Genomic DNA, 20,236 nt, shown 5'->3' with positions numbered 1-20,236 from the left:
CTTTTGCTATTTTCCTTTCCTTTTTATATTTTCCTTTTTCTATCTTCCTTTCCTTTTTCTGTCTTCCTCTCCTTTCTCTATCCTCCTTTCCTTTTTCTATATTCCTTTTCTACCTTCCTTTCCTTTTTCTTTTCCTTTCCTTTTTCTATCTTCCTCTCCTTTCCTTTTTCTGTTCCTTTCCTTTTGCTATTTTCCTTTCCTTTTTATATTTTCCTTTCTATCTTCCTTTCCTTTTTCTATCTTCCTCTCCTTTCTCTATCCTCCTTTCCTTTTTCTATATTCCTTTTTCTCTCTTCCTTTCCTTTTTTCTACCTTCCTTTCCTTTTTCTCTCTTCCTTTCCTTTCTCTATCTTCCTTTTCTACCTTCCTTTCCTTTCTCTTTTTCTATCCCCCTTTCCTTCTGCCATCTTCCTTCCCTTCCCCTTCCCCTGGAATGGAGGGGAGAGGCCTAGGAAAGTTGCATTCCCACAACCCCGTGTGTCCTCCTCCCTCCTCCTCCCCTTATCCCGTGCAGGCCTTTCCCACGTTGCCCCCCCTTTGCAAGCCGTGAGGAAGGGACGCGTGTCTGTGTGTCTGTCTGACACGCGTCCACGCGCCTCTTTTCCCACCCTGGCCCGTTTTAACGGCCTTTTTTTAAGCCACCGCGCGCGCCTCACGCCGGGGCATCCTTTCCCCCTCACCCCCTCCCCGCCCCACCGGGCGCTCTGCGTATGCTCAGAGGCGGCGTTGGCCGGGCTCTTTGCCTCCGACGACGGCCTTGTAGTTCTTCCTCCGCGTCCCCGGAGGTCGCTTCGCTTCGAGTTGTGTGGTGTTTTTTTTTCTTTCTATTTTTTTTTTTTTTTTGCTCCGGTTTCGTTTTGCGGCGGGCGGCTCTTCTTCCCCTCCCGCCGGTTTGCAAGGTAGATCGATCCTTTTTTCCCTTTTTCCTTTTTTCCCCGGCACTGGGTTCGAATCCGGCGCTGAGGCGATTGAGGGGGGTTGGTGGTGGTGGTGGTGGTTGGGGGGCTTGAACTCCTTCGGGGGGTCTTGGGCAACGGCTACTCCCACCCACCCACCCCCCGTTCTCGCTGTGGGGTTTTCCTCCTTAAGGAGGGTTGGGGACTACAACTCCCATCGTTCCCGGCTTATGGTCTTCTTGCGGGTGCGGGTGTGGGTGTGGGTGCGTGAAGGGGGGTCTTTGTAGTCCCCGCCACCGCGCTCCCTCCTGCCCGGATGGAAAGGCGTCCAAAGTATCTGTTTTGACAGATAAAAAAGACGCCTGTGTTTTCCCCTTTTAGGAGTTCCCAAGGTTTCCCCTGGTTATTATTATTATTATTATTATTATTATTATTATTATTATTATTATTATTATTATTATTATTATTATTATTATTATTATTATTTAAGACAGTATACACAGCAAACGGAGATGACCATGCTGGATTTCGTATCCCAAATCACTAGTCAAACATTTCCCAAGTGTTTATTATTATTATTATTATTATTATTATTATTATTATTATTATTATTATTATTATTATTATTATTATTAGTTAATCTTCACAGCCTTTGAGCCTGGTTAATAGCTCAGCAGCTCAAGTCCTAACCAAGGACCTAGGAACTGTTAAGGTATTGTCGGAGGATGTAAGCCTTATTATTATTATTATTATTATTATTATTATTATTATTATTATTATTATTATTATTATTATTATTATTATTGGTTAACCTTTAGTGAGATTCACAGCCTTTGAGGCTGGTTAATAGCTCAGTAGCTCGAGTCCTAACCAAGGACCTAGGAACTGTTAAGGTATCGTCGGAGGATTTAAGCTGTTCCCAGTAGGGTGGTGTTTATTATTATTATTATTATTATTATTATTATTATTATTATTATTATTATTATTATTATTATTATTATTATTATTAAAGACAGTATACACAGCAAACAAGATGACCATGCTGGATTTCGTATCCCAAATCACTAGTCAAACACTTCTCAAGCGTTTAGGATGATGATGATGATGATGATGATGATGATGATGATGATGATGATATACTTTATTCGTTAAACATGAAACTCAGACAACTGAACATTCAAAAATGCATCACAAATATCATCATTATTATTATTATTACCATTATTATTAGTAGTAGTATTAGTATTTCTTTTATTCATCAAACATGAAACTCAATCAACTGGACATTTAAAAATGTGTTACAAATATAATAGACTGCTGCTAATGGTTGATACGGGTTGCTGCCAGCATCCTAGGCATCAACCAAGTATTATTATTATTATTATTATTATTATTATTATTATTATTATTATTATTATTATTATTATACACAGCAAATGAGATGACCATGCTGGATTTCGTATCCCAAATCACTAGTCAAACATTTCCCAAGCGTTTAGGATTATTATTATTATTATTATTATTATTATTATTATTATTATTATTATTATTATTATTATTATTATACACAGCAAACGAGATGACCATGCTGGATTTTGTATCCCAAATCACTAGTCAAACACTTCCCAAGCGTTTAGGATTATTATTATTATTATTATTATTATTATTATTATTATTATTATTATTATTTAATCTTTAGTGAGATTCACAGCCTTTGAGCCTGGTTAATAGCTCAGCAGCTCAAGTCCTAATCAAGGACCTAGGAACTGTTAAGGTATTGTCGGAGGATGTAAGCCTTATTATTATTATTATTATTATTATTATTACTATTACTATTACTATTATTACTATTATTATTGGTTAACCTTTAGTGAGATTCACAGCCTTTGAGGCTGGTTAATAGCTCAGTAGCTCGAGTCCTAACCAAGGACCTAGGAACTGTTAAGGTATCGTCGGAGGATTTAAGCTGTTCCGAGTAGGGTGTACTATTATTATTATTATTATTATTATTATTATTATTATTATTATTATTATTATTATTATTATTATTTAAGACAGTATACACGGCAAACGAGATGACCATGCTGGATTTCGTATCCCAAATCACTAGTCAAACACTTCCCAAGCGTTTAGGATGATGATGATGATGATGATGATGATGATGATGATGATGATATACTTTATTCGTTAAACATGAAACTCAGTCAACTGAACATTCAAAATTGCATCACAAATATCATCATCATTATTATTATTACCATTATTATTAGTAGTAGTAGTAGTATTTCTTTTATTCATCAAACATGAAACTCAATCAACTGGACATTTAAAAATGTGTCACAAATATAATGGACTGCTGCTAATGGTTGATACGGGTTGCTGCCAGCATCCTAGGCATCAACCAAGTATTATTATTATTATTATTATTATTATTATTATTATTATTATTATTATTGTTATTATTAATATCATCATCATCATCATCATCATCTCATTCATTAAACATGAAACATGAAACTCAGTCAACTGAACATTTAAAAATGTATCACAAACATAATTGATTGGCGCTGATGGTTGATACGGATTGCTGCCAGCATCCTAGGCATCAACCAAGTATCTTCTTAATTTTTATTTTTATTATTATTATTATTATTATTATTATTATTATTATTATTATTATTATACTATATTATATATTATGATTATAAAATTATTAAAATTATGTCTTTTATTTATTAAACATGAAACTCAGTCAACTGAACATTTAAAAATGTATCACAAATATTATAATAATCAAATAATAATATTAATTTATTATTTTATTAAATAAAATTAAATAAATATTTAATAATAAAATAATAAAATTAGTAGTAGTAGTAGTGTCATTATCATTGTTCTTGTTGCTGTTGTTCTGTTGTTGTTGTTCTTATTGTTATTGTTATTAGTAGTAGTAGTAGTAGTAGTATTTTATCCTGACCTTATGACAGGTAGTCCTCGACCTAGGACCACAACTGAGACCAACATATATGTTGCTAAGTGATACATTGATTAGGGTTTGTCCCATGTTACGACCTTTCTTGCCACCGTTGTTAAGTGAATCGCTACAGCTGTTAAGTTAGGAGCGCGGTTGTTAAGTGAATCCGGATTCCACCAGATTGACTTTGCTTGTCAGAAGGTCGCAAAAGGGGATCGCGTGACCCCGGGTTACTGCGACCGTCATAAATGTGAGTCAGTTGCCGAGCATCTGAATTTGGATCACGTGACAGGGGAGGGGGAATGGTGCAACGGTCATAAGTGTGAAAAACGATCCTAAGTCACTTTTTTTTAGTGCTGGTGTATCTTTGAACGGTCACTAAATGAAATGCTGTAAGTCAAGGACTACCTGTACTTTGTAAGTAACTCAAAGGGTTACTAATCCTCCTTCCTCCTCCTGTTTTCCTCACAACAACCACCCTGCGAGGTGGGCTGGGCTGAGAGAAAGAGCTGGCTTTATCATTTATAATCTTTTTTGGGGGTCTCTTGAGGTCAAGAGGAGTGGGTTTCAATTGCCAGAACTCCCCAGGGAGTCCTCGATTTACGATCACAATTGAAGCCCAGAATCACCGTTGCTAAGTGAGACCGTTGCTAAGTGAGTTTTGCCCCAGTTTACGACCTGTCTTGCCACTGTTGTTAAGCGAATCCCTTTGTAACGTGGTTGTTAAGCGAATCTGGCTTCCCCATCGACTGTGCGGGTCCAAAGATCGTCCAAAGGGATCGATCGCATGACCCCGGGACACCGCGACGTCTCAAGAAGCCTTCCCTGGACCCGGCTGTGTTAGCAAATTATCGTCCTGTCTCCAAACTTCGCTTTGTTGTGAAGGTTGTTGAGAGTGTGGTTGCGCGACAGCTGCCTCAGTATCTGGATGAATCGACCTATCGAGATCCGTTCCAGTCGGGCTTCAGGCCCGGGTACAGCACGGAGACGGCACTGGTCGCATTGGTTGATGATCTCTGGAGGGCTCGGGACAAGGGTTGCTCCTCTGTCCTGGTCCTATTAGACCTCTCAGCGGCTTTTGATACCATCGACCATGGTATCACGCTGCACCGGTTGGAAGGGTTGAGGGTGGGGGGCACTGTTTTACGGTGGTTCTCCTCCTTTCTCTCCGACCGGTCGCAGTCTGTGTTGACAGGGGGGCAGAGGTCGACCCCGAGGCCCCTTGTATGTGGGGTGCCGCAAGGATCGGTCCTCTCGCCCCTTCTGTTCAACATTTATGTGAAGCCGCTGGGCGAGATCATCCGTGGTTTTGGGGTGAAGTACCACCAGTACGCTGATGACACCCAGCTGTACATCTCCACCCCAGACCACCCCAACGATGCCCTCGAAGTGATGTCCCGGTGCCTGGAGGCCGTACGGATCTGGATGGGGAGGAACAGACTCAGGCTCAACCAACCCAAGACCGAGTGGCTGTGGTTTCCGACGTCCCGATATAGTCAGCTGGCGCCATCACTGACTATTGGGGGCGTGTCGTTGGCCCCCACAGATGGGGTTCACAACTTGGGCGTCCTGCTGGACTCACGGCTGTCTTTAGAAGAGCATATGACGGCCGGGGCCCGGAGGACTTTTTATCAGGTTCGCCTGATTCGCCAGTTGCGTCCCTTTCTGGATCGGGACTCGTTACGCATGGTCACTCACGCCCTTGTCACCTCACGCCTGGACTACTGTAATGCTCTCTACATGGGGCTCCCCTTGAGGAGCACCCGGAGGCTCCAACTGGTCCAGAATGCGGCCGCGCGGGTGGTGATGGGAGCGACGTGGCGCTCCCATGTGACTCCCTTCCTGCGCGAGCTGCACTGGCTCCCAGTGGTCTTCCGGGTGCGCTTCAAGGTTTTGGTTACCACCTTTAGAGCGCTCCATGGCTCAGGACTAGGGTACTTACGAGACCGCCTTCTGCCACCAGTAGCCTCTCACCGACCAGTTCGCTCCCATAGAGAGGGGCTCCTCAGGGTGCCGTCGGCCAAACAGTGTCGACTGGCGGCCCCCAGGGGGAGAGCCTTCTCTGTGGGGGCACCTGCCATCTGGAACGAGCTCCCCCCAGAGATACGGAGGATCCAAGATTTACGCACTTTCCGCCGTGCCCTAAAAACGTTTTTATTCCAACAGGCTGGCCTGGCCTAACTCTCCCTTTTAAATTGGGTTTTAAATGTTTTATATAATTGGATGTTTTTAGATTTGTTCCTGAGCCCAAATTATTTAATCTATTTTTAATAGGTTTTAACTTTTATATGTTACTGTATTTTTATTTTGGCTGTTCACCGCCCTGAGTCCCCCTGGGAGTAGGGCGGTATATAAATATGATAAAATAAATAAATAAATAAATAAATACGAGGCGGTGGACAATCCTCTGAATTTTGATCACATGACCAAAAAGGTCGTATGTCTGAAAAACTTGTTTTTTTTCCCAGTGCCACTGTAACGTCGAATGGTCGCTAAGCAAACCGTCATTAAGTCGGGGATCTCCGTGTACACAGACTTCCTCAGCATCAAACTTCGCCTTTGGCCTACCTCGTAGGGCTGTTGTAATGGAGTCCCTGGGCCTGGTTTCAAAAGAAATTTTGCTTTTGCTTATATATATAATTATATATATGCATATTCTTTCTAGCCAGGTTTTACCTACGTAAGCTAAGATGTTCTACAGCCCTGGTTCTGTGAAATCTCATTCACAAGTTTCTGGGCTTTTTGTTTCTTGCTGACAAACAGCAACTCTGTGCTGCTCTTTGGGAGACTCAGATAGCTATTTCTGCCTTATAAGACGTCATGTATATATATACATATATATATGTTTTTCTTTCTTTTTCGTAGGTTTTATGTGTATTTCTCTTTAGCCAGGTTCTACCTACGTAAACCAAGATATTATGCAGCCCTAGTTCAGTGAATTGTGATTTCACTGAACTAGGGCTGCATAATATCTTGGTTTATATAGATAGAATCTGGCTAAAGAGAAATACATATATATATATACATACATACATACGTACATACATACACACCATATTTTTTGGATTATAAGAACCACCTTTTTGTCTCCCAAAAGGGGGCAAAAATGTCTATGCGTCTTATAGAACAAATATTGCCAAAGCTTTGCTCACTCACCAGCTGTTTTTTGGCCTTCAGATGAATCTGTTTTTGGGCCTTTTTTTGGCCCATTTTCGAGGCTTTGTTTGGCCTGCATTCGAGGCTTTTTTCATCCTGTTTTTCCAGGGAGGAAAGCCTTGAAAACTGGCCAAAAAAGCTTCAAAAATGGCCCCAAAGAAGCCTCAAAAATGGCCTCAAAAGAGCCTCGAAAACAGGCCAAAAAATGCCCCCAAAATGAGCCAAAAAAGCCTTGAAAATGGGCCGAAAAAAGCCCCCAAAACTGGCCAAAAAAGCCTCGAAAATGGGCCAAAAAAAGCCCCCAAAATAGGCCAAAAAAAAGCCTCGAAAATGGGCTGAAAAAAGGCCCAGAAAGAGGCAAAAAAAAAAAAAAAGCCTTGAAAATGGGCCGAAAAAAGCCTTGAAAATGGGCCGAAAAAAGCCCCCAAAATGGGCCCAAAAAAAGCCTCGAAAATGGGCCGAAAAAAGACTTGAAAAGGGCTGAAAAATGGCCCAAAAAAGGGAGGCCAAAAACTTTTTATATATATATAAAATTTTTGGCCCATACAATCATTGTTTCTTTGACTTTGTTCCTCTTCCATTTTATAAATGTTGCTTTTCCGGAGATTGCAGAAGCGGCATCTCACGTGTGATTTTTGTCATTTTTGTGTTTGTGGGTCCCAGATGGCGGAGGCCGCCCGTGTGTTCGGGGGCCTTCGGCAGGAGCTGGTCACCGCCTTGATCCGGAATCCTTCCGAACAAAACGCCGAATCTTTGCAGCGCCTGGTGGAAGCGCCCTTGCCTCCGGCCCAGAAGTACCTGCAGATCGACGTCAAGGGCATTTTGCGAGCCAACGTCAAGGAGCAGGTGAGTGGGGTGAGAGGGAAAGTATTGGATCCTGTATTGGACGCTTTACCTGTTGAATGTCTGCGTGTATGTAATGCTCCGTTTACTCGTTGCGGGGCAAGGAAAACTGCCCTCAAACATCATGGAGTAGGTGAGGAGTGAATAAGACGGACAATAGATTTGCCATGTGGGGTGCTGTACCTGTTGAATATCTGCCCGTAATGCTCCGTTTAATCATTGTGGGGCGAGGAAAAATGCCCTCAAATGTAATGGAGTAGATTAGGAGTGGATAAGAGAAATGATAGATTCCCTACGTGGGGTGCTTTACCGGTTGAATGTCTGCCCGCAATGCTCCATTTACTCATTGCGGGGTGAGGAAAATGCCCTCAAACGTCATGGAATAGATGAGTGGATAAGAGGGAAGATAGATTTCCCATGTGGCGTGCTTTACCTGTTGAATGTCTGCCTGTAATGCTGGGTTTACTTGTTGCAAGGAAAGGAAAACTGCCCTCAAGCGTCATGGAGTAGGTGAGGAGTGGATAAGAGGGAAGATACAGTCCCCACGTGGGGTGTTTTACCTGTTGAATCTCTGCCTGTAATACTCTTTTGACCCATTGGGGGGGAGGAAGCGGACTTCAGCATCAAGGCGCAGGTGAAGAGTGTGGTAAGAGGGAAGATAGATCCCATGCTGGATGCTTTACCTGTTGAGTGTCCGCCTGTAATGCTACTTGAACCCATTGACAGGAAGAAACTGACTTTGTCAAGGCTGAAAATTAAGCAGAAATTAACGAAACTTTTTTTAAATGCAGTTATATTATGTTTTTATATTGTCTCAGGCTGCCCAGAGTCCTTCGACAGTGAGATAGGCAGTATATAAAAATTAGTAATTAATTAATTAATTAATTAATTAATTAATAGAAATAAATAGAAATACAATTAAACCCAGATTAGAAGCAGACTGGAGTTTAGGGGAGCTGGGTGTAAGGAGCCAGGTACGATCTGGGGTTCATTTCTTTCCATTCCTTCCCCAGTGTGGAATTTAGTGACACGGCCCTCAAGACTCCCATTTCCAAAACAAAGGTTCTAGTCCTCAAGACAAACAGTTTGGGTGGGCTGCTTGTGGGTCGTCCTCGATTTTACAGACACAAACGCGAACAGAATTACCCTGGCTCAGCGAGGCGGCGGTTCCTAGTGAGTCGCGCCCGATTTTGCATCCTTTTTTTCCCCCTCTCGCCGCAGTCGCTAAGTGAATCGCACGGTCGCTAAGCGAATCTGTCTTCCCCCGTTTGACTTTGCTAGTCGGAAACAGGATGAGTCACAAAAGGGTCATTGCGTCACTCCTGCGACACACTAACTGGGTTTTTTTTCAATACCTGCCAGTTGCCAATCACCTAAATTTGGATCACATGACCCTATGGGAATGCTATGGCGGTCGTAAGTGCTATGACCAGTTGTAAGTGTGAGGACCGGTTCTAAGTCACTTTTTTTCAGCGCCCTTATAACTTCCAGCGGTCGCTAAAGGAACGGACGTAAGCCGAGGGCCGCCTGAATGACGCGTGCTTCTGGGAACGCCTCGTAAGCCAGCTGCATTCGAACCCAGAACCGATTAAGGCTTCTGAGAAAAAAAAAAAAACGTTGCTGAACTGCCAATCCCTCTTCAGTTCCAGGTGGATCTCCGCATGATCTCCACCGCCTTCCAGATCCTGGAGAAATACGGGCGTAACCTTCTGCATCCTCGTAAACCTTATTTCTGGAGAATGGTCAAATTTAACAATCCGGTTTTCCGGGATACGGTGGACACTATCCAGGTAAGCGCCCCGCCCCCACCACCCCTGCCCTCCCAAACCGGATCCCCTATATCTCGGTGGCAGTCCCGCTGGATTTAAAAGTGGAATTTTATGCTAGAGGAGATCCCAGTGGTGGGATTCAAATAATTTAACAACCGGTTCTCTGCCCTAATGACCGGCATGGTGGGCGTGGCCATGGTGGGTGTGGCCAGGGGGTGCGACAGGCAGCACCTGGGAGCCAAAATAGGGCGCTGTGGGGGGACTCCTGGAAGGGGAGGGGTGGGGAGGAGCGGGGCGGGGCCAGACTGCAATTTAACAAGCGGTTCCCCTGAACCGGCCCGAATCGGCTGAATCCCACCACTGAGAAGATCCCAAGGATAAAATTACAAAATTCACAGACGCTTCCCAGCGGTGCCAAGATAGAATTAAAATTCCAAGTTTAATTTTGGCGGTGCCAAAATAGAATTAAAATTCCAAATTTAATTTTGGCGGTGCCAAAATAGAATTAAAATTCCAAATTTAATTTTGGCGGTGCCAAAATAGAATTAAAATTCCAAATTTAATTTTGGCGGTGCCAAAATAGAATTAAAATTCCAAATTTAATTTTGGCGGTGCCAAAATAGAATTAAAATTCCAAATTTTCTCTTTTTTTTTTTTCATATCTGGTGAATTTCCCGCGAATGGACTGGGAAGCATTGATAACGTTTCATGCTTTTTAAGAAATCGGGTTTAGGGCAGGTCCAAGAAATCTTTCTCTCGAGAAAGGTGATCCTTTCTCGAAAGAAAGAACCTTGTTCTGGGAATCCCCGGGGAATCCACAAAGCTTCCAAGATTTCTTGCTTGGCTGTCTGGGTTTAAATCAGTGAAATCTCCCGGAATTTTTTCATAAGCAAAATAGGTTTGTTAAATTTTTACCGCCGCCTTCCCACTTCGTTGTGGATGGAGAGCAGCAGTGTAGATAGATCCCCCCCCCTTCCCTGCCAGGGATCTCCCTGGAGGGGATCTGGGATGAGAATCAGCCTTTGGTTCAAGGACCCAAAAGATCCAAACTTTTAGAATCCACAGACTTTTTTTGGATGTGAATCTGTCCCGTAGGCCAGGATGAAGACACTTTTAAAACACCGTTTGGCCACTTTAAGAGAGGGGTGGACTTCAACTCCCAGAATTCTCGGGTCAGCCATGCTGGCTGGGGAATTCTGGGAGTTGAAGTCCACCCCTCTTAAAGTGGTGAGAAATACTAATTCCTAATGCCAGTTTGAGGTTGTGTAGGGGATGAAATCCCCCCCCCCTTTTTTTTTTAATACAATGGTTTTTTTGCTGAAATGAAGGAATGCATTGTTCTGAAATTACGCTTTCTTTTCCCAACAATTTCCAAATGTTGTAAATTTGCAATTGGCATCGAATAAATGTTTGCAAAAGGCTACCCGCCCTCTCTCTCTTTATAGCTCTTCTTCTCCCTTTCTCCCTGTCCCCCTCTATCTTTCTCTTTCTCTCTCTTTTCTCTCCCCCCTCTCTCCCTCCTTCTCTTTCTCTCTTTCTCTCTTTCTTTTTCCCTTTCTCCCTCTCTCCCTCTTCTCCCTTTCCCTCTCCTTTTCTCTCTCCCTTTCTTTTTCCCTTCCTCCCTCTACCTCTTCTCCCTCTCTTTCTTTCTCTCTCCCTTTCTCTCTCCCTCTTTCTTTTTCCTTTCTTCCTCTCTTCCGCTCTATCTCTTCTACTCCCTTTCTCTTTCTCCCTCCCTCCCTCTTTCTCTCTCCCTCTCCCTCTTTCTCTTTCTCTCTTTCTTCTCTTTTTCTTTTTCTTTTTCTGTGTCTCTTTCTTTCTTTCTCTTTTCCCCTTTCTCCCCTCTTTCTCTCTTCTTTCTTTCTCTCTCTCTCCCTCTTTCTCTCTCTCTCTGTCTCTCTTTCTCCCTTTCTTTCTCGCCTCTCTCTTGCTTTCTCTTTCTCTCTCTCTCTTTTTCCCTTTCTCTCTTCCTCTCTCTCTCTTTTTCCCTTTCTCCCTCTCGCTCTTCTTTCTCTCTCTCCCTCTTTCTCACTCTCTCTCCCCTTCTTTCTCTGTCTCTGTTTCTCTCCTCTCTCTTTCTCTTTTCCTTTCTCTCTCTCTTTCTCTCTTCCTCTCTCTTCTTTCTTTTTCCCTTTCTCCCTCTCTCCCTCTTTCTTTCTCCCTCTCTCTCCTCTCTCTATCACTTTCTCTTTTTTTCTTTCTCTCTCTCTCTCTTTCTCTTCCTTTGTCTGTTTTGTGTGCGTTTGTGTATGTGTCATCCCTTCGCCTGCCAAAACGACACCTTCTCTTCCGGCAGGGCGGACGGGACGTCCTCCGGCTGTACGGCTATTCGGAACAGAAGGCCGATGGGCTTTATTTCCCGGAATCTCAGCTCGAGCCGGATATTCCTCAAGTAGCATCCGTCACCGTAGACGTCATGCTCCTTCGTGCGGAGCTGACCCTTGTCCTCTCGGTACGGGGTGGTGGGGGCGTGAGACCAAGCCGGTCTGACGGGATGGGAGTGGGGAACGGCTAGGGAACCTTTAGGGATCCCTGCTAAGAGTTGAAGGAGGATTGTGATTCTTTTTCCTTGTGTAGGAAACGCACCCCAACCCTAAGCTGTTGCAAGAATTAATGGACCAGGGCTTACAGGTGAGCACGCCTATGGGGCAGGCTGGGTGGGTGGAGGGGGTGAAGAAGGGACCGAGGTGGGTCTCAAAAGCTTTGGGGTGAGTGGGAGGGGGGCCCTTGCTGAGTGTGGTTTTGTTACTTTGTGTTGTGGCCCGTCGGCCACCGGCCCCTCCAGCAGCCGAATCAGTGGAAGAGGAGGAGAGTGGGAGTCAGGGCCAGCATCAGGGCAACCTGAGAGCTCCGAGGGGGAAGAGGGAATGGAGCTGGCAGAGAGAGAGAGAGAGAGAGAGAGAGAGAGAGAGAGAGAGAGAGAGAGAGAGAGGGGCGGAGCCTGGGCCGTCCGTCAGCCCTCCGATGGAGGGTCAACAGCCCCCAGGTCTGGAGATGGCTGATGAGGAGGAGGAGGAACAGCTGGGTCCTGTGCCTGACGCACGGATGCGCAGAAAGCAGAGGAGAGGAGAGCAGTGGAAATCTATGGGCTGATCCTCGGGACGGAAGAGCCACCGCTGCTAACGTAGCCCCCCTAATTCTGGGGATAAAAGGCAGGGGGCGGAGATGAATAGGTGTGGCAGACAACTATTCATCTTCCGACCAGCCTGCGGTGAGAGAGAAGCTTTTTTGGGGGGGTTCCGGTGCCCCTAATTAAAGGAATCGTTGAGTTCACTTCAGAGGGTTTGTCGTATTTGGGGAGCTGGTTCAGAACATTTTGTTTGTACGTCTCTATAGCAGCGTTTCTCAAATCTCAGCCCCTTGAAGATATGTGGACTTCAACTCCCAGAATTCCCCAGTGGGGGAATTCTGGGAGTTGAAGTCCACCCATCTTCAAGGCTGAGAAACATTGGTACGAAGGGGGGGGGTGTCCATGACTTCCATTTGCGGCCTTCCCAGCCGGCTTCCAACAAGCAGAGTCGATGAGGGAAGCCGGATTTGCTTAACGGCCATGCGATCCGCTTAACGCCTGTGTGATTCGCTTAACGACCTCGGGGAATTCACTTCACGACCAAGGGGGGGGGAAAAGAATCGTAAAAATCAGGCGGGGCTCGCTTAGCTACCATCCCAACGCTTAGCAACAGGGGTTGTGAGTTGTGATTGTGAGTCATGGAGTATCTGTCTAGATCCGTGATGGCGAACCTATGGCACGCCGTGCCACAGGTGGCACGCCGAGCCATATCTGTGGGCACGCAAGCATTTCCCTAGGTCAGCTCCAGTGTGCATGCACGCACCGATCCAGCTGATTTTTGGGCCTTCCGGGCCCACCAGAAGTCAGGAAACGGGCCATTTCCAGCCTCTGGAGGGGTGGGGAAGGCTGTTTTTGCCCTCCCCAGGCTCCAAGAGAGCCCCTGGAGCCTGGGGAGGGTGAAAAACAGGTCTACCGGGCCCACCGATAACCTTTTTGTCGTCGCATGCCAAAAGTGGGGGTAGCGGGGGGAATGGTCATACGGGCATGCGTGGGGCGGCATTGAATTATGGGTGTGGGCACGCATGCTCGCGACCCCACTGTGCTACCCCCCACCCCACCCCACCCCCGCTTTTGGCACGCGACGGCAAAAAGGTTAGTCATCACTGGTGTAGATTGTCTGGATCCCATTTTATCTGACCCTGGAGAAACCAGTTTCTCAATCTGGGTTCCATCATCCCCCAACCCCCAGAAGCGCTGGTTGTGGATGATGAAGGAGAGAGTCCCCCACACAGGCAGTCCTCGACTTACGACCGTTCATTTAGTGACCGTTCGAAGTTACAACGGCATTGAAAAAAATGACCGCTTTTCACACTTACGACCTTAGTTGCGGCTAGACGCTTGGCAACGGATTCACATTTATGACGGTCGCAGTGTTGACCGGGGGGTTCAAGCCAAGTTCACTTAACAACCGTGTGACTGGCTTCACAACTGTGGCCAGAAATGTCGTAAAACAGGGGCAAAAGAAACGTTCCGCTTACCAACAGAAACGGGGGGCTGAATTGTGGTCGTAAATCGAGGACTCCCTGTATCCGGAGGGCGAAGATTGATCAACTGGCCTACAGGTTTTATCTTTCTTCCTTCAGGATTGGTTCTAAATTTTCTTCAAGGGCCATTTTGGCTTTCAAAGGGAGGAAACCTGGTTTCTCCTCCTCCTTCCGTGGTCCTGATTCTTCTCTCTTTCTCCAGGTCAACAAGCTTGCCGATGCTGGATCCCCGAATCCACTTTTAGCCATGATTCACGCAGGTAACGGGAGAAAGAGCCACGGGTGGTTGGTCGTAAGGTGCCACGTTCGTGGGACTTATTTTGTAACGCAAGCCGGGTTCGCGATCAAACCTGGATGGAAAATGCTGGTGGGTTGAGATAAACCAAAAATCGAAAGGATCTTTTTAAACCAGAGGCAGAGGAAGAGAGTTAAAGATCTGATTGGAGGATATCCAGTGTTTCTCAATCTCGGCCCCTCCAAGATGGGTGGACTTCAATTCCCAGAATTCCCCTCTTTCTCTCTATCTCTTCTCCCTTTCTTTCTCTCTCCCTTTCTCTCTCCCTATTTCTCCCTCTCTTTCTTTTTCCCTTTCTCCTTCTCTTTCTCTTTATCTCTTCTCTCTCCCTCTTTCTCTCTTTTTCTTTCTTTTGCTTTTTCTCTGTGTCTTCCTCTCTCTCTCCCTCTCTTTCTTTCTTTCTCTCTCTTTTACCCTTTCCCTCATCTGTTTCTCTCTTCTTCCTTTCTCTCTCTCTCCTTCTTTCTCCCTCTTTCTCTCTCTTTTTCCCTTTCTCCCCTCTCTCTCTCTCTTTCTCACATCTCCTTTTCTCTCTCTCTCCCTATTTCTCTCGCTTTCTTTTTCCCTTTCTCCCTCTCTCTCCTTCCTTTCTCTCTCTTTCCCTATTTCTCACTTTCTTTTTCCCTTTCTCCCTCTTTCTCTTTATCTCTTCTTCTCCTTTCTCTCTTTCCCTTTCTCTCTCCCTATTTCTCTCTCTTTCTTTATTCCCTTTCTCCCTCTCTTTCTCTATCTCTTCTCCCTTTCTCTCTCTCCCTTTTCCTATTTCTCTCTTTCTTTTTCCCTTTATCTCTTCTTCTCCCTTTCTCTTTCTCTCCCTTTCCCTATTTCTCTCTCTTCCTTTTTCCCTTTTTCCCTTTCTCCCTCTTTCTATCTCTTCTCTCTCTTTCTTTCTCTCTCCCTCTCTTTCTTTCTCTCTTTCTCTTTTTCTCTCCCTCTTTTTTCTCTCTTTTTCCCCCTTTCCCCATCTCTCTCCTTCATTCTCCTCTCTCTTTCTCTCTTTCTCTTTTTCCCTTTCTTCCTCTCCCTCTCTAGTCAGGGGGCTAGACTAGAAGACCTCCAAGATCCCTTCCAGCTCTATTCTGATTGAAACTCATCAAGGAGAGAAGCAACCGGGAATTAAGGAGAAACTTCCTAACAGTGAGGACAATTAACCAGTGGAACAACTTGCCACCAGAAGTTGTAGGTGCTTCATCAGTGGAGGCGTTTAAAGAAAAGACTGGACAGCCACTTGTCTGAAATGGTCATTCCATCATTCCCACTGATGGCCGTAGCCATATCAGTGGGAACGCGAGCTCAGCTTCCCACCGGAAGTTGTCAAACGGGCCGTTTTCAGCCTCCAGAGGACTTCCGGGGGTGGGGGGGAGGCCGTTTTCACCCTCCCCAGACTCCTAGAGAGGCCCTGGAGGCTGGGGGCAGCAAAAAATAGGCCTTCTGGTCCCACCGGAAGTTGTCAAATGGGCCTTTTCGGCCTCCGGAGGATGTCCGGGGGGGTGAGGAAGGCTGTTTTCGCCCTCCCCAGACTCCTAAAGAGTCCCTGGAGTCTGGGGACAGCAAAAAACAGGCCTTCCGGTCCCACCGGAAGTTGTCAAACGGGCCATTTTCGGCCTCCGGAGGACCTCCAGGGGGGTGGGGAAGGCTGTTTTAGCCCTCCCCAGACTCCTAGAGAGTCCCTGGAGGCTGGGGACAGCAAAAAAAACGGGCCTTCCGGTTTCACTGGAAGTTGTCAAATGGGCCGTTTTTGGCCTCCAGAGGGGGTGGGGAAGGCTGTTTTCGCCCTCCCCAGACTCCTAGAGAGTCCCTGGAGTCTGGGGACAGCAAAAAACAGGCCTTCCGGTCCCACCAGAAGTTGTCAAACGGGCCGTTTTTGGCCTCCGGAGGACCTCCGAGGGGGTGGGGAAGGCTCTTTTCGCCCTCCCCAGACTCCTAGAGAGTCCCTGGAGGCTGAGGACAGCAAAAAACAGGCCTTCTGGTCCCACCGGAAGTTGTCAAATGGGCCGTTTTCGGCCTCCGGAGGACCTCCCGGGGGGTGGGGAAGGCTGTTTTCGCCCTCCCCAGACGCTTAGAAAGTCCCTGGAGGCTGGGGACAGCAAAAAACGGGCCTTCCGGTCCCACCGGAAGTTGTCAAACGGGCCGTTTTTGGCCTCCAGAGGACCTCCGGGGTGGGGGGGGGAGGCTGTTTTCGCCCTCCCCAGACTCCTAGAGAGTCCCTGGAGGCTGAGGACAGCAAAAAACGGGCCTTCCGGTCCCACTGGAAGTTGTCAAATGGGCCGTTTTCGGCCTCCAGAGGGGGTGGGGAAGGCTGTTTTCGCCCTCCCCAGACTCCTAGAGAGTCCCTGGAGTCTGGGGACAGCAAAAAACAGGCCTTCCGGTCCCACCGGAAGTTGTCAAACGGGCCCTTTTTGGCCTCCGGAGGATCTCCGGAGGGAAGGCCATTTTCGCCCTCCCCAAATTCCTAGAGAGGCCCTGAATCCAGGTGCGAAAGAAAAACAGGCCAACTGGACCATTGCGTGCCAGGAGCAGGGGGAGTCGCGTGCACATGTGCGGGGGCAGGGCGCATAGAATTATGCCCCTGCCCCTCCTCCTGGCACGTGATGGCAAAAAGGTTAGCCATCACTGGTATAGGGTCTACTGCTTGAACAGGGGGTTGGACTGGAAGACCTCCAAAGTCCCTTCCAGCTCCATTCTGATTGATTGATTGATTGATTGATTGATTGATTGATAACTCAGGAATAAAATCTGCCTTCTGTTGTAGAGATGGGCCCGAATCTTGACTTTTTAAGACCTAAGCAGAACAAAACGTGAGAAAAATTGTTGTTTTTTTCTTTCTCTCTCTCTCTCTCGTTTTTTTTTCCCGATCTGCAGGAAATCTGCCGCCGGACACCTGCCTCCTTTGTGGTTTAGAAGCCCCGTCGCAGCACTGTGCGGCTTGCAATCAGAGTTTGTGTCCTAACTGCGATTGGCTGTTTCATAAACATCCTTCTCGGACGCATCACCATCGGGTGCCCATGAAGAACCCTAGCAGAGCGTGGCAGAGCCCCCCACCGCCCCCCAACCCCAGGTATCCCCTTGGGTGCAAATTCTCCCAAGCCAGCCCTCTCGACGCTCTGTCACCTCCCCGTAAAACGGGATATCCTCGGGAAAATGGCTACCACTTCCTGGCTTCGGGATCCAAAGCAAACCGCCCTCCATTTTTCCCTCTTGTGGAATTATTCCCCCTTCCTTCCAAAATTCACGTAAGATCTAGGTAGTCCTCGACTTAACAACCTGAAGGGAGGTCAAATTTTTGTTACTGAGAGGGTCGCGACCGATTTTACGACCCCTTCTCGCCGCGGCGGTGAAGCGAATTGCTGCGGTCGTTAAGCAAGCCACACAGTCGTTCAGCGAATCCGGCTCCCCCCCCCGTTGACTTGGCTTATGGGAAGCGGGGCAGGGAAGGTCACAAAATGACGATCGCGCGGCGACCTTCGGTCATCCGGCACCCAAATTTTGATCACGTGAACCCTGCGGACGTAAGCGCGAGAAGTTTGAAGTCGCCCTTTTCCAGTGCCGTCGTAACTTTGGTCACTAAACGAATGGTTGTAAGTCGAGGCCCACCTGTATGCACCAGATCATTATAATTTTTTAACGACCCCATAATCCTTTGCGGGGTGGAGTCTGGGCTTCTGAATGGAGCGGAGTGTTTACTGGCCGGATGTCTTTCCTGTTGCAAGTGCGGAGTTTTTTTTCCCCACCAGATATATTCCCATTGCTCCCAGAGAGAGAAACCTGAATGCACCAGATGGTTTATTCCATTATGGAATTTATCAATGTATCGGTTAGTCGTTCAATTGTGATTGATTCAGTGTCGGGTTCTCGTCTCTTTGCAGCCTCTCTAGCATCCCCTCGGAAACGACTTCTCTGCGGCCCCCCAGCCTCCCCCCACTCTCATCCTCCCACACCATCCCCAGTCCGCGCCCTCCCTGGCGCTGCGCAGCGTGTCAGAAGAACAACGATGCCTCCTCCATCCTCTGCATAAATTGCGACCGGCCTCGGGGCTGCAAGACCCCCCAGAACCTCGGTCTGGATGACGAGCTGACCAACCAAGGCCAGCTGGCCAGAGGACGTTGGTCCTGCCAAACCTGCACCTTTCAGAACGAGTCGGCCACCGTCCTGTGTGCCGTGTGCGAGAGGCCGCGGCTAGCCGGGAGACCGGGCACCGGCGACGCCAAGCCCTTGATAGCCTGGGGGGAGGAGAGTGGACCCCAGCAGGAAGATGTGAGTACGGGGGCTTCCAAGAGGAAATGCTTTCTAACACGGGACTAGAATTCCCTGTCGCCTGGTGGTTGGCCCAACGTTCATGCCTAGGGCAGGACTAGAACTCTCTGTCTACTACTGATTGGGCCAAAGTCACCCAGATAGCTTTCCTGCCTAAGGCGGGACTAGAACTCACTGTCTCCTGGTGATTGGCCCAAAGTCACCCAGTCGGCTTTCATGCCTAAGGCGGGACTAGAAGTCACTGTCTCCTAGTTATTGGCCCAAAGTCACCCAGATAGTTTCCCTGCCTAAGGCGGGACTAGAACTCACTATCTCCTAGTGATTGGCCCACATAATCATCCAGATAGTTTCCCTGCCTAAGGCAGGACTAGAACTCGCCGTCTCCTGGTGATTGGCCCAAAGTCACACAGATAGTTTTCATGCTTAAGGCGGCACTAGAACTCTCCGTCTACTGGTGATTGGGCCAAAGTCACCCAGATAGTTTTCATGCTTAAGGCGGCACTAGAACTCACTGTCTCCTAGTGATTGGCCTAAAGTCACCCAGATAGTTTTCATGCTTAAGGTGGGACTAGAACTCACTGTCTCCTAGTGATTGGCCGAAAGCCACCCAAATAGTTTCCCTGCCTAAGGCGGGACTAGAACTCGTCGTCTCCTGGTGATTGGCCCAAAGTCACCCAGCTGGCTTTCATGCCTCAGATCGGACATCGAGACCCAACATGGCTAAAATCGGACATCAAGATAAAAGCAGGGCTAAGTTCGGATATCAAAAACTGGCACCACTGAGATCAGAGATCGAAGCTGGGCATGATTTATGATGTCTCTTCTTTGTCAGAGAAGATGTCAGATTGAATGACAGCTGTCGTGGGAATTGTAGTTCCACTTCCGGGTGGTGCTATCCTTTGGAGCTGCTCCCGATGTCTCATTTTAGCCACGCCCAATCACAGTGTCTTATCTTTACCTCTGCCCATTTTTGATGTCATATTTTCCTGTCCCCAATCATCAATGTCCGATCTTTGCCGTGCCCGATCCCGGATCTTATCTGTGCCGGATCTTGCACCCTGGCGCTAATCTTGAGCCCGGAATTTTCCCCCCCTCCCGCAGGCCCCCAGCTGGCAGTGTGAACACTGCACTTTCCGCAACACCGTCGCCCGACGGATCTGTGAGATGTGCAACTGTACCAGCCTGCACGGCGATCCCCAGCCCTCCCACGCCCGGACGGAGAAGGAGGAGGTGGGCAGGATGAAGCGGCAGGTGGTGGAAGCCCCCGCGGAGCCCCAGGATCTGTCGAGAGCCCCGTCCGTCTCGCCCGAGGAGGTGGAGCAACAGAGGCAGGAGAAGCTGCGGGACGACGGGCAGAAGATGGTGGCCATGATCAGGGTGAGTTCTCCACCCACCCATGGGCGTGGCCATGATGTGTGTGGCTTACTTGGCCTCCTACACTACGGAGGCAGGGGACATTTATGCCCTCCCCAAGTTCGGGGGGCCAGCCAGGCCT

At 47.4% G+C, this 20,236-nt stretch overlaps 1 protein-coding gene across 3 annotated transcripts in view; it reads left to right on the top strand.

The window, feature by feature from the left end:
* The window catches only part of RNF31 (ring finger protein 31), a 54,610-nt gene that overhangs the window by 11,726 nt on the left and 22,648 nt on the right, over positions 1-20,236 (top strand). Inside the window, exons 1-9 of one of the 3 annotated variants that reach the window (XM_070954500.1) lie at positions 73-899; positions 7,690-7,872; positions 9,513-9,659; positions 11,935-12,090; positions 12,216-12,269; positions 14,395-14,452; positions 17,350-17,545; positions 18,354-18,741; positions 19,843-20,118. In XM_070954500.1, the coding sequence (XP_070810601.1) occupies positions 711-899; positions 7,690-7,872; positions 9,513-9,659; positions 11,935-12,090; positions 12,216-12,269; positions 14,395-14,452; positions 17,350-17,545; positions 18,354-18,741; positions 19,843-20,118 (1,647 nt within the window). In that variant the 5' untranslated portion in view covers positions 73-710. Of the gene's footprint in view, positions 1-72; positions 900-7,423; positions 7,873-9,512; positions 9,660-11,934; positions 12,091-12,215; positions 12,270-14,394; positions 14,453-17,349; positions 17,546-18,353; positions 18,742-19,842; positions 20,119-20,236 lie in introns of those variants that run through there. The other 2 variants (XM_070954502.1, XM_070954501.1) reach the window with 2 other exon arrangements.

This window comes from Pituophis catenifer, unplaced genomic scaffold (assembly GCF_029215685.1).
Source record: "Pituophis catenifer annectens isolate HBS135680 unplaced genomic scaffold, rPitCat1.0.hap2 SCAF_15, whole genome shotgun sequence".
Lineage (NCBI taxonomy): Eukaryota > Metazoa > Chordata > Lepidosauria > Squamata > Colubridae > Pituophis > Pituophis catenifer.
Note: the sequence above shows the minus strand (reverse complement) of the source record. Positions and strands in the feature narration are given on the sequence as shown.